Genomic DNA, 14,690 nt, shown 5'->3' with positions numbered 1-14,690 from the left:
CTACAGGTCAGTGAGCATGCATTGCAATTGGTCCCCTGAGTTACTAAGCAAGGCGGATGGATGTAACAACGTCCACAGCACTGTACAAGGCCACTTGGGCATACATTGCCGGGACTGCGGCTGCGTGCCCCTCTTTGAAGATACTAAAGTTTTAGCGAGACACAGCTCACAGCTCACCCGGGAAACTGTGGAAGCTGATTTCATCAGAAAACTTGGTAGTATTTGCGTTAGTGCCCCCTCTATCGCGCTGACCCCTGGTGAAGTCGCGTATCTAAACAGATAGAAATCGTAATGTTTTTTATTTTTTATTTTTCTGGTGACCATGCTCTTAGTTCAGTGACTTGCTGTTAGAACACCCCATGTGACTGCCTTTCATTCTCTGCGCATGCCCTTTCTTGTATATATACACACGATGTGGCAACGCAATTATATCTTGTTGGAAGTCAGCGTTGTGTATGTTGTCTTCGCAGTCCTTGTCTTTCGCGCTGTACGTTATTTTTGATCACCTGTCTTGGCCCACTTTGACCCGTCTGCACCTACAGACGTCCGAACCGATGCCAGTGGTTATCGGATCGGCGCTGTCTTATCGCAACGCCAACACGGACACGACCGCGTTATTGCCTACGCTAGCCGGCTCCTGACAACTGCAGAGCATAACTATTCAATTACCGAGCGCGAATGTCTTGCTCTCATCTGGGCTGTTTCGAAGTTCCACCCATATTTATATTTCAAGCCCTTCTCAGCAATCACAGACCATCATGTGCTCTGTTGGCTTTCATCGCTCAAGGATCCTACTGGCCGGCTCGGTAGTTGGGCCCTCCGTCTACAAGAATATCCCTACACAGTGACTTACAAGTCGGGACGCCAACACCAGGATGCAGATTGCCTCTCTCGCTACCCAGTCGAAGACGCGACCTCTACGTCTGATACTGACACCAACGCCTGCGTTCTTTCTGTTTTTCCACTGCTCCATGTCGCCGACGAGAAGCGCCGTGACCCGTCCTTGCGTACCATCATTGACCGCCTGGAATCGTCACTTGCCGACAGTTCCCTTCGCTTATTCACACTGCAAGATGGCGTACTCTACCTCCACAATGTTCATCCCGACGGCCCTGCATTACTCCTTGTGATCCCTAAACACCTTCGCTTGGCTGTTCTCCACAAACTTCACGACCTCCCCACTGCCGGTCATCTGGGTGTGTCACATACCTACACCGGATCCGCCGAAGCTTCTTTTGGCCAGGGCTTGCTCGCTCCGTTCGAAGTTACGTAGATGCGTGTGAGAAAAGCCAGCGACGCAAGACACCATCGACGCTCCCTGCTGGGTACCTTCAACTACTCGACATTCCCGCGGAACCATTATTTTAGGTTGGTTTGGACTTACTTGGCACTTTTCCTCTTTCTACCTCTGGAAACAGGTAGATCACTGTGGCCACGGATTACGCCACGCGCTACGCCGTCACCCGAGCGCTTCCTACAAGCTGCACCACAGATGTCGCCGATTTTCTTTTACGCGACGTGATTTTATTACATGGAGCTTCGCGACAACTTCTCACAGACCGTGGCCGGACATTCCTATCAGAAGTTATCGCGGACATCCTGCAGTCGTGTGCCACGAGGCACAAGCTATCCACGTCATACCATCCGCAAAGAAATGGCCTCACGGAGCATCTCAATCGCACTCTCACAGACATGCTCGCGAAATATGTCTCTTCAGACCACACTGACAGGGAACTCGCTCTATACCGTTTGTCACATTTGCTTATAATTTCGACACGACACAGCCAGTTATTCCCCATTTTTCCTTCTGTTCGGCCAAGAATCAGCACTGCCCCTCGACACAATCATCCCTGTTCCCGCGGCACAGACCAGTGAATATGCACTTGATGCCATCGCCTGCTATGCCCACGCAAGGGAAATTGCCCGCGACTGCCTTCTGCAATCCCAAGAGAGTCAAAGGCGTTTGTACGACCAGCGACACTTAGACGTGCACTTCCCGCCTGGCACTTCCCGCATGGTCTCCGTCGCGCCAGGTCGGCCTGTCAGAAAAACTGCTGTCTCGTTACACAGGCCCATACCGAGTGCTTCATGCCGCGACTCCCGTTACCTACGAGATTGCCCCTGACGCCCCATCTGCTTCCCAGCCCAGTGATATTGTGCACGTTACACTACTGAAGCAGTATCACCCTCCCAGTGATGACATTTAGACTCTCCGGGACTTCGCTTCTGCCGCCAGGGGTAATGATACATGCATATTGTGTGTTTCTTGTGCCCAATGCACGTGGGCGCCCCGACAAAGATGGCGAACGCTCTTTGGCTCTCGAGCTAATGGCTGAACTGGCCAGCACTGCAGTTACCTCTTGTAAATATACTTTGTAAATAGTGCCCAGTATTAATCCTTTGTTTGCGTAACAATATAGTCTCCTGTTGTGTACAGTTCAGGCCCTAGATGTTATTTTGATTCTGTGCCAACAAGTTAATTAAAAACATGTTTCCATGAGACAAGCTCTGGCAAAGGATGCATGAGAAACCTGTATTCGCACATGCTATAATAAATATTTATGCGGATCAGGTGCCTGAGAGAATAAATGTTATGCAATGCATTTTGCAGGTAGCTGGCTATCCCGCATAGTTTCAGATCCTGCAAAGCATTACCAAATGGACCAACATGTCTCTAAGTTGGAATTGTGTGCAATGAGAGCAGCAAGGTGACGACAATGATAGTATATATAGCAATGACACGACAGCTGATTTATTGTATCCAGGCAAAGAAACATTGCAACATGTCCCATTAAGCTCTGGGCCAATCCCAAAGGCAATGCAATGTCACACAGTGTCTCTAAGCACTAGATGCCACGATCAGCGAAGAATGGGGAAACTGTTGCATTCCTGTATTATAAGCAACTTGTTGCTATGCGACATGACGCAGCCAAAGGACAGTGCTAAGATAAGGTTGACAATTATTTGTGTTTCATTCCATTGGGACCTAATGGAAACTGGAGCACATCTATGTGCTCTCGCTTTTCTGAACAGATTGTTAATATGCAACATGATACTTGTACCAATTGTTTAAAATGCTATTTGGCATTGGTACAAGAGAAATATGCATGTCTTGTGGCCTAATTGGCAGAGCATTGCGCCTTTGCACTGGAGCACCCAGGATCAAAGCCCACCATCAAATGCATGTTTTTTTTTTTTTTATTGCAGATCTAAGACACAAGGCGAGACAGGAACCTACCCACCTATTGCAAAGTGCCTGGTATGAGGCAAAGAATGCTTTGCACTAAAGATTTGTGAGCTGATATATCTTTCTTGGCATACAGAAATGAAAGTCAGTTGCCAATTCCGATCTGTGTACGCTCAGAAGAGATTTTTGGTCAAAGAAAGAGCTGTGTGCTGAGTACATTGCCTGAAGGCAACTATCGCCTGTCACTTTTGTTATGACTCACGCTCAGTCTATCAGTCACATACTTCAATTCTACACTTATCGAAGCTCACACTTAGACTACAGACACCAGTTAATATTAGCACTAACAGTCATAAAATTTTGAAGGCACTGACTTGGAACAGAAGTTGTATTGTGAGCTTGAATGAATGCAAACAAAAAGCCCATTGCAACTATGTCAACTTAGAATAATCTTGTAAGGCACCGTTCCTATGTATGTTGAAGCATTTTACAATACTGAATTTTTTCAACCAGTACTGAGTAAACACAATCCACATCAGCCACACAGATATGAGAGCCAGGAGGGCTCATCCATTGTTTGTCGCTAACTCTATTGTGCATAAAGATGGCTGAATAGAGGGACTGTTAAAGGATTACCAGTCCACAATGGCCAATCTTTTCTTTCAGACTGCATGGCACAGCCCATAGTTGTTCACAGCAGTGCATATATTTGGTGAAATGAAGCATTAGGTGCAAGAGCCACAAATGTTTGCATGCCCCTTGCCCCATTTACACTAGGAGCACAAGCCCTGCAATCTTAAAGGGTCGCTGAACAGGAATATGAAGTTAAGCTGTACTAGTAAATTCCACTTTTGCCATGGCAAATGGTCACACTTACCTTGAGAGGAGGCTAAAAATATCTGAGGACACTTAAGCACTTTTTATGAGTTGGGAATGTCAAACCGTTAATGTCCAGCTGAACACAGCTGAGCAGTCATTCAAGTTTTGCACTGTCAGTAATGTTTTAAAGCTTTGCGATTAAATTGGTGCGAGTTATCTTTTTGTACAGTTTCTACATTGGCATGTTGGCTGTAGAACGGAATCATTTGGACGATACTGCTGAGAAATCAAGGCTGCCGCATGCCACTGACGTCCTGCACGACAAGAGGCCTAGGAAGTAGCAGCGGCAACCAAGGCTGGCAGGCACATGCAGCAGCTAAGCTCAGTGGGGCTGAGAGAAATACGGACTGCACGCCGGCTTCTGCACGTCATGCGACTGCCTTGCCAAAGACAAACCATGGCATTGCGTAGCCATATCTCCTCCGCCGAGGCAGGCTAGTGACATGCCATCACAGCAATGCCCTCTTCCTTCTCCCCTCACACAACTCCTGGTGCGCTACCACAGCAGCAGCTGTTCCATTTCGCCCGCTCTGCTCGATCGAGGTGGACATATGACGTGGCATCGCAGCCAATGGAAATTTACATGCTGTTTCGCTGCTACAGACACCAGCTTTTATGCGGAATGGGCCATTTGATGCTTTTGAATCAATAAGCCAGAAAGACACAGAAAGGAAAGGTGGCTGGCATGTTGCCCTGAAATTCCCGCACCAGCTTGCGGTGGCATCATGCATTTTTACATCAGCTACATGGGTGTACTGTAAGTGACAACCTAAGAATGCAGTGGCAATTACACCCCACTCTGATTCAAAAAGTTATTGTAGAAGTGCAACGAATTGAGCTAGTTGGAGACTTTCCATGGTACTTTAGTACAACACAAAAGAAAGACACAGGAAACAGATAGATCTGACAAGAACCACTGCTGCACGTTTGTCCTCGTCGTGTTTATCTGCTTCCTGTGTCTTACATTTACGTTTTATCAAAGCCAAAGCACTATGGAGTTCATATAGCTACACCATCCAATTATGCTCGCTCATTTCAGTGACACAACAGCAGAAGCAAACTTCTTTCAGTATCGGCATCTGTCAGAAACTTTGCTTAGGAGCGCGGAGGCAGAGAGAGCAGGTGCGGTACAGTTTTGTGGGTGGAGCTTGTACTGAGTTATTTAACAGTAGAGCAAAGCTCTGTTGCACTTCAAATAAACCAAAGGCTCATCCTAGCAAATTTGAACATTTCCTGTGGCAAAATGGGTTCCATATGACAAAATACTTTGAAATCTATCATGTTCCGCCAATGTACTGGCACTGAGGTTTTGGCACAATGTTCAAGAAAGGGTAAATTGTCCTTCCCTTTCTCCGGCAATAACCAACCTTTTTGCACAGAATGAACAAACAAAAGTTTTGAAGGACTGCCATACCGGTTCCAACTGATTAAATGTTGTTCTTTAATGTCCCTTTAATGACAGCATTTCAGATTGTCTGAAAACCTGCTTGTGACAGTCCCTGTATTATCTTGACAACCATGATGCATATACTTTTACAACAGACAAGGTTTAATTCAGTGCTCATTGCGGCCCGGTGGTGAACCAATAGATTAAGCAAGAAAATTAGCCACGATAATAAAGCACAGTAAACAACGAAACAAAGAAGAAGATGGGAGAAGCGGGGGGAACAAGTTGTCAGACAGTGCTCATCCCAACTCATTCTTTATGTGTCATTTACTGTGCACTCCTATGATGGATAAGTTACAACTCTCGTGGCTCACCATGCATGTGAAGAAAAGCATTCGTCACAATTTTCAACCCATTCCGTGCAGACATGTAAACACATGGATTTCAACCCACCTACAAAAATTGCTGGTTTTGTTCACACTCAAAAGATTTATAGAAGTTCTGTACCAGACAAGTCTGGAAAGTCTCATGGTAGTGATATACTTTATCTGACATCACCCATTGGCAACTAAGGAAAACCAAAACTCAGCACGATATAATAGGCGCTTTTCCTTCAACGTATCATATGCAAACGGCTGAAAAACGCATTCTCAGTGTATGTGACGAGCATCTCATCTCTAAGGCAGCTGTGAAAGGCAGCAATGTAAGATTACCAACATTGTTGAAAATTACTTTTTGTAGCCATTTGGCCATTTGGCTTCAATTCAGTATGCATTCTTGTGTCAGTCTCCCCACTATCCACTCTATTTTTACTGTACCATGCTGCATGCACTCCGTATGTGAAAAACGAACCTGGACGATGAATAAATTTCATATGCTTATACCACTACAGTGCAAACTGCAGCTGCATTTTTCAGTAGTATTCTTACATATACATTACTGCGTGCTAGCCTGGGGTTCAACGTCAACAAACCTCACAAAAATACTTAAGTTGCAGAAGAGCTGCGAGAGCCATCGATAATCTTTCATTCAGCAAATCAACTGAACCTTCTTTCTCTAGACATAACTTCGGATCACTGAAGTCTTCAATAAGAAACTTGCTATCTACATAAGGCAGCTGATCATTGAAAACAAGCGCACAATTGAAATTCACTAACCACATCAAAGCACAATTTCAAAGTTGTGCGTTTTTAAATTGCGTACAAAGTACGGTCTTTGTTCAGTAAACTATTCAGTAAATGATGGATGCTGCATTATTGTTTCTTACATTGTGTGCACTATGTTGTACTTCTGCTTTGTTTAGTCACCTACTGCTGCTGTGTATTGTAAAGTATAATCAATCGCCAAGGCGTACGTCAGGCGTTTGTAACGCCTGCTATCCTTTGGAAGTGGCTAACTAAAATCTATCAATAAATCAAATCAAATAAATCGAATTTCCCTGTTCTACGCCCACGCTGTCCATGTCTTTCAAATATCTCTGACTAATGACCTTCCGCTCTCGTACTCAGTAAAACTCTACGTCAAGACTTTTTGCCCGAAATGCATCTGTTATCAACGCAGACGTTATCTCATATTTAACGCTCCTCTATTTGGCAGGGGGCACTAAAGCGCTAAACTTTCGCTGCTCACAAGATATGCGCAATACGGGTATATTCTCAATCAAATGCTTAAGATCTTAGTTAAAGCATAATGCGCAGTACAAACAGTCATACAGCCAGTGAGAGTCATACAGTGACAACTAAGTGGTATTAACGCAGCGGCGAAACTGACCACGACAGGACCTGTACCCTGCAAAGTCTTCGACTATACTTAAAACCTGAAGCGAAAGCTAACGCGCCAAGGTGCAGATTTATCAAGACGAATGGGACAAGGAGACGGTTACGACCACAACAGTGGTGCAGTGGGTGTGGACGTGCCACAGCCGAAAACTGTTTCTGGTAACGTTTTGCGCTTCTGAACAGTGACGTAAATAGGTGACACGACTTACGGGTTGTTAATTCCGTCTGTCTTCATAACACAGCATCGGCGATGTGCCAAACGCCTCCACAAATTCTCTCCACGTCGGCCGACGACCCGTGAAGACTTGCCGCGTCAAATTCGAAACAACGGTCCCGTACAAGCCCCTTCGTGTACATTGAAAATACAGTAATCCATTTCAAGAAATCTACTACTTTCGCCGCCAGAAGTGCTTGCACCATTAGCGATTATTCACTACAAAAGAGGGCTCGAGCATCTCTCCTGCCGCTTGTTTTTTGAAGAGTGAAAAACACGGACGCCTCGTTCACTGCCATAGAGTTTTAAATTATAATTATTTTATGAAACACTGTGGGTGCTGCAGCTCGCACTTGCGTTTGGTTGGGACTGCTCGGCTAATCCGCGCTCCCGCTATCTGTCGATAAGCTCTGTAGAAATGTTATAAAAATATTGCGAGTGTAAAGAGCATAACATTTTGGGCTTTTGACCTGTCTTCTAGAGCGTTTAAATTTTTTTTTTTTTTGCGCGTGTATCACTAACGTCTGTAGCGCCAACTTGCGGGAAGCGTCAGACGTTTAACAAAAGCGCTGACTGAAAGCAATATTCTACTTAAGTCGTTTTGTATCTGCATGTAAGGTGTTTATTACGATGCATTTGCTGCCTTGTTCACTATGTCCCAGTTTCGCTCATGCTGATTATTCATTCATCGTTGGCTTTCTTTATGACTAACGAATCACCTTTACATATATTGAAGCTCCTAGTTTAGAACATCATGATTGCCGGGCAGTTGATTAGGTCTGGTGAGGTGAAAACCAAGGAACATATATTTTTTTTTTTACTTTTGAACGCAGACTGTTCCGAATAGATATCTGCTGCAGGAGTGCCACGATCTAGGGATACATGTAGGTAACACCTACATTTGTTGAGAATTATTCACATTAAGAATAATTCTTTTGACTATATATATATATATATATATATATATATATATATATATATATATATATATATATATATAGAGAGAGAGAGAAAGAAATGTGGTCTATATACGTTCGTTATACCAGAATGATTCTCCATGGTTACTAATAATATATGTATTTGCTTCTCCAATTTTCTTTTCTGGCTTCGCACGCATTAATCACTCACGCAGTATGTGTAAATAATAAATAGTAACAATAACCGGTCAGCACGTGCATTTGTGTTCCCAGTACCAGCGTTAGAGCATCTCGCTCTCACCGAGCCGTACAACAGTGCAAGCTCCTTCGTTGTCAGCCCATAGTAAACTGATATGTCCACAGAACACCTATACATATATGTCCTAGTTTTCACACTGAGTACTTTTACAGCGAATTTTCCTTTAATAATTAGTGTTCCCATAACGGTTCTCGCACACGTGTCGTGGTGGCGAGCGTTCGCTGAAGCCGCGGACGCCGGTGATGAGCAGGCCGTCGGAACAGGCACGAGCTGCCAGACGTCGGCAGAAATTGTATTATGTAGTAAGCTTGGAATTACACGTTTAGACTTTGCTACTATTCCTTTAACGGGACCGAGGTCCTTTTTAAAGTGAAATTTTCTCAGCGAAACATCCCATACTTCCTTGCACGACCGGCTTTATTAATAAAGCCGTTCGTGCTTCCTTGCCCGTAGGCATGCTGCTGTCTTGCGCAGCATGTGCCCGTGAAACCCGTTCGCCATAGAGCACCTGTGCAGGGCCAGTTTGCACTAGGCCATGGATTCGTCGACGTCTCGCAGGATATAACGCATTCCTATATGAATTCTGTTTGCAATTCCGGCTTCGCTTATGAACGGTGTAGCGCATGAAGATTGGCATCACGTTGCGTCACAGTGCATATACCTAATTGAACAATGTATCACATACACCTTACAAGGATAACAGTAAGGATAATTGCGCATTTAATTTGTCATTTACATAACCGATTCACGAGGGGCCTTGAGTTCCAACGTATATGTCGGATCTGCGTATTCCTTTTTCTTAATACTATCACTTGCTTGTTTGCGCCAGAGACAGCTAACGCGAGCACGCGTTTATGTCTGAACTTGAACTGGACCAATCAGAGAACACATTAATGTATAACCATTCATTTACAGGGCTCAATCAGTGTGCATATGATCGAAGCACGCATTGGCGACAGGTTTCTAAATTTATTTACTAGCAGCTCGCCGACAGCTCCTTTGCTCAGAAAATTATACAGTCGTGCACACAACAGCGTACTTATGCCAGTAATTCCTCCACGACACCGAAAACGAAACTATTTCGTGCCGCCAGAGGTGCCTACACAAATTGTCGAACCACAATGGCTGCCATTCCGAGAATATTGCGTACAACTTGGACTTACTAGCATTGAAGGCCGCGTACTAATTTCTACTTTATAGTGAGTGTGCTGCGTATTCCATGGCAATTTTTAAGAAAACATGCTGATGATATAGTTGCTACAGTTTTAATTCGCAGCAAACTCTAGGAAGGCTCAGCGCTGCCCGACATCCGGGTGACGGTGAAGTGCAATACAGTACACTCGATGGGCTTATAATATGTATGTAAACATTTACGCTAACGTCACAGACTATGCTGCAGAACCTTCCACGCCTGCACAGAGCCAGAAAGAAGGTACGTCCCGACCGATCTTCGCGCCAACGCAATCGCCCCTCACGGCCCGGCTAGCCAAACGCACCGATGGGACGCCATGTTGCTTTCTGGTGCCTGCCCCGAGTAAAAATGTGGTTGCGTTACCGCAGGTTATTTCATTGTTGGATTTATCTACGGTCCTGGTACTTACTGTCAAAGCTATCAAATAAAAATTTTATCTCCCTAATCGTGGCAAATGTACAGTGACGCGTAACAAAGATTTTACGAGCAACAAAATATTTTGTGGTGAATCGGACAGTCCGTCGTGCGCCGTAGGTTTTCACATTTTATTGTGCGCCGATGCTGCTTTTCGTGTTTTAACGCGCTGTACGCACGTTTTATCAGTAGCACCTGTTCCAGAGGCAGTTGGGGTGGTTTATTTGAAGGTTCTTGTCTAACATAAAATAAGAATTTCTTGTTATAATCGGGATGTCACCGTGTCGTGCAAGTGTTTCGCCCAAGAGTTTCTGACTGGACCTTTGCAGCGACATAATGCACTGTGGAATGTGTTGCCTACCGCGCTTGCTCTAACTTAGGCAGGACACCTCCTACATTGCAGTAAAGAAGTTGATATATCTAGCATCGTAGAAGCAAAACATTCCAATCGGATCGTCGGTGCGTTCAACAGTTGATCGTGCAATAAAGCGCTTGGAGCGTTGCGTTTGGGCGTGGAGGTGATGCTGAATGTCCCCGCTCACAATAGCGTTTGAATATCGTTTCTTTGAAAAAAAATTAGGGTCAGCTCATAAGATGACTTCGTTTGTCCACATTAACCGTCCGATTGCTGTAGTAGCACAGAAACGTTATCGAAGTCCTTTGTTAAAAGCTTCCTTGAAGCCCTTAGAAACGGCATAATGTTAGATTTAGTCGATAAGCAGCTAGTGACGCTACTTGTATCATCGTTGGTGTGTTTGGCACTAAGGGAGAGCCAGTAGCACCTGCACAACTGGCAGGCTGTGAAGTACAATTCCAACGTGTGCCAAAGGGCTTTTCACCACAGTTACATCTTTAAGCAAGCAAATGCAAAAAAACTGCAAAATGTGCGGATTGTCACGCGAAACGTGCAGGAATATATATTGGTGAAACTGCAGGAACTTTCCAACACAGTGGAAGAGAATACAGCATATTCTTTTCCGAACAGAGTTAACACACTCTTGTAAATCGCTAAATTTTGTTCACTGCTCTCAGTGTTCTCACCAAGAATGTACTTGCACCATCTGTCGTATTTTTCTTTCTCTTTTTGTGTCACAAATACAGTGGTTATCAAATGTTGGCATACAGTTCAAGGTTTTCCCAAGGTTACTACGTCAGCAATATTCTGAAGCCAAAAAATGGTTTATAATCTGTGTGGGATAGCCGATTCATTTCACCACTTCAGTGCCCAAAGTAACAGGCACGCGAAGAGTGTGTTGTAGTTCTAGTTGTGAAAAAATATGCTATCATTAGAAATAACTGCATAACACCTAAATCAGGCAAGTGCTTTTGGAATCACTATAGTTTACAAATTGAATTAACAAATAATGATCATACTAGTATACCTTAAAAAAATTGTTGGGGGTTTAAGTTCCAAAAGCACTATATCATTATAAGGCACTAGAATAATTCTTTATGTGAAGTACACGTGCATTTCTGCATTTCTGGAAAATGCTGCTTCCACTCACAACCTCGAACTCTGCAGCATGACTTTGATACTTTGAGCATTCGCGGAATGCTGATGCAGTGATCATTCTACTTTTATCATTCGGTCCAACCATATTTTAACATCACGTGATTGTTGTAAGCACTACTGACATTGTATATGAGATATCTGAGGAGACATAAACTGGTATATATGCAGCACATTTCCATGGACTGGATGTCAAACCTGAACCCTATATATATTTTTTAAATTAATGCAGTGTGTCATGCAATATGCTGGGCACTGTATTGTGACCAATGTACACTGCCGTAATAACACTCCTCTCTTTTAATTTTTCTATCCCTTTCTTCCTAAAAGGCAGATTTTGTGCCTTGGGAAGTTGCCAGCATGTTCCTTCTTCTTTTGTGCCTCTTTTTGTCCAAAATAAAGAGTAATAATGTGTTCACAGTTTTCCTTCCTTGTAACCTATCTGTGAATACAACATTTGTCTAGTTTTCATATGGACCTTGGTAGCTTGAGTCATTGGATGCCTTGCCGGCGATACTCCGTTATTCCTTGAACAGGTTGTGGCGCGACATTGTACAACCATCTACTGTGAAGGTTTAAGCGACCGGCACAGTCGGCTATCATCATCATCATCATCATCATCATCAGCCTGGTTACGCCCACTGCAGGGCAAAGGCCTCTCCCGTACTTCTCCAACTACCCCGGTCATGTACTAATTGTGGCCATGTTGTCCCTGCAAACTTCTTAATCTCCTCCGCCCACCTAACTTTCTGCCACCCTCTGCTACGCTTCCCTTGGAATCCACTCCGTAACTCTTAATGACCATTGGTTATCTTCCCTCCTCATTACGTGTCCTGCCCATGCCCATTTCTTTTTCTTGATTTCAACTAAGATATCATTAACTCGCGTTTGTTCCCTCACCCAATCTGCTCTTTTCTTATCCCTTAACGTTACACCTACCATTCTTCTTTCCATAGCTTGTTGCGTCGTCCTCAATTTAAGTAGAACCCTTTTCGTAAGCCTCCAGGTTTCTGCCCCGTACGTGAATACTGGTAAGACACAGCTGTTATAAACTTTTCTCTTGAGGGATAATGGCAACCTGCTGTTCATGATCTGAGAATGCCTGCCAAACGCACCCCAGCCCATTCTTATTCTTCTGATTATTTCAGTCTCATGATCCGGATCTGCAGTCACTACCTATCCTAAGCAGATGTATTCCTTTACCACTTCCAGTGCCTCACTACCTATCTTAAACTGCTGTTCTCTTCCGAGACTGTTAAACATTAGTTTTCTGCAGATTAATTTTTAGACCCACCCTTCGGCTTTGCCTCTCCAGGTCACTGAGCATGCATTGCAGTTGGTCCCCTGAGTCGGCTATGCTTATATTTAAACCTGCATTAAAGGCGAACAGTAAGCTAAGCCTAAGGGATAAATCGCTGATTCAAAATGTCTGAAGCACTGCTATAGGAAGCTCTTGTGAGTGAGAAAATTCCGTAAATGTAGGACAGGTATTGGCAGCATCACTATGGAGATACTTTGTCAGCTGCCATTGGTACATGATGTCCTGTTTAATGAATGTTAAATTATTCTCAACCATTGATGATTATCCAGAAGTACATGTTGCTGGGCTAGTCGTTTCATATTGCTGAGTAGACCATAAATATGATCGCTATGGCGCAAACAAGGAAGAACGGAAGGGAACAAGGGAAGCACACCCCTTGTTCCCTTCCGTCCTTCCTTGTTTGTGCCATAGCGATCATATTTATGGTCTACTCAGCAATTGATGATTATATTGCATTTCAACATGAAAGAAAATTGAGTTTGCTTGATGTTTATTGGTGCTAACTTGTTGGTGCTGCCTTTCCGCACTTTATCTGCACTATTTGCAGAAATGTTGTACCCTGTCCATATGCCTCTCTAAAAAAAAGCAGGTAATAGTGCATGACAGATCATGACCTCTGAGATGTTGCCAACTGCAATTCCTGCACTGTGGGGACTGCAATGAAGGGCATTGTTGCAAGCCTTAAGAGATTACTATTTCCTGGCGTATGCGCACAGTCGGCTCTATTTCAGTTTCTCAAACATTGCCTTTGTCCTTGTGATATCACTGCATCTACGTTTCACCATGTGCATTCGCATGAGTTGCTCTTTGTGTTTGGCTTACAGAGAGAGCTCTCTATTGAAAAGCAGAGTGGTTTGCCAGCATAGGAGTATTCACCTACATGCTACTCTTCAAGGAAAGGGGAGAAGGCAGAGAAAGCTTGTGAATGGTATAGCACATAAACATGGCATGACATTGAGGTTGTGAGTGGTGTGGCTCATAAACATAAATATTGCACAAGATCGCATGTTGTATAGATGACAATAAAGATAATTATATGCACTGCATTTAGTTTTATAGCATTTAATTAACTGCTTCGTGAAAACTTCGCTTCACTCAAATTCCAACATGTGGTTGAATCGCATCATTTGCTTTGTTATGAATCTACCTTTATTGTACGGATAGCTGATTTGGTTAATCAGTGTTCCTGCACCTAAAATGTTCATATAATTTGCTCTTGCTCTGCTATCTGCTAATCTGTTGTAGCTACCCAAGTTGGTTTAGTGGCTGCCCCAAAAAGGCAGTGGTGCCATGTTCAACTGCCAGACCAGGATAAAATTTTCTTAAACTGTGAATGTTTCTTCCTGGGGAACCTATACAGCTTTTTTTTTTTTCATAGCTTCCTGGCTACTTCAGGTGGATAACAAATTTCCCTTTCACCTTCACTGTAGAGCTTTAATGAGAGGAATTGATTGTGTTGAAGTATATTATAGTCTTCATTACAGCGGGTTTAGGTTGTGGGAGATGCGATCTCTTCAATTGTAATATTCTTGCAAACTAAGTCACTAACGTAGCTATTTGGGCTCCTTGATGACTAATATGAGCAGTAAATGTAATGTGCTGCAGCGGAGGACAAACTGATAAATAGCAGTG

At 43.8% G+C, this 14,690-nt stretch overlaps 2 protein-coding genes across 3 annotated transcripts in view; one reads left to right on the top strand and one right to left on the bottom strand.

The window, feature by feature from the left end:
• Pask (PAS domain containing serine/threonine kinase) overlaps nucleotides 1-7,580 on the bottom strand; it is a 90,466-nt gene extending 82,886 nt beyond the window's left edge. The window contains exon 1 of the mRNA XM_075689506.1: nucleotides 7,441-7,580. Within this exon, the coding sequence (XP_075545621.1) occupies nucleotides 7,441-7,466 (26 nt within the window). The 5' untranslated portion in view covers nucleotides 7,467-7,580. The remainder of the gene's footprint in view (nucleotides 1-7,440) is intronic.
• Nucleotides 7,581-9,705: 2,125 nt separating this feature from the next.
• Nucleotides 9,706-14,690, top strand: part of LOC142579383 (uncharacterized) — a 61,487-nt gene continuing 56,502 nt past the window's right edge. For both annotated transcript variants that reach the window (XM_075689505.1, XM_075689504.1), the window contains exon 1: nucleotides 9,706-10,053. In XM_075689505.1, coding sequence (XP_075545620.1) covers nucleotides 9,978-10,053 — 76 coding nt within the window. In that variant the 5' untranslated portion in view covers nucleotides 9,706-9,977. The remainder of the gene's footprint in view (nucleotides 10,054-14,690) is intronic.

The sequence above is a fragment of the Dermacentor variabilis genome, chromosome 4, assembly GCF_050947875.1.
Source record: "Dermacentor variabilis isolate Ectoservices chromosome 4, ASM5094787v1, whole genome shotgun sequence".
NCBI lineage: Eukaryota > Metazoa > Arthropoda > Arachnida > Ixodida > Ixodidae > Dermacentor > Dermacentor variabilis.
The sequence above is the reverse complement of the archived record's forward strand: the minus strand, read 5'-3'. Positions and strand labels throughout refer to the sequence as shown.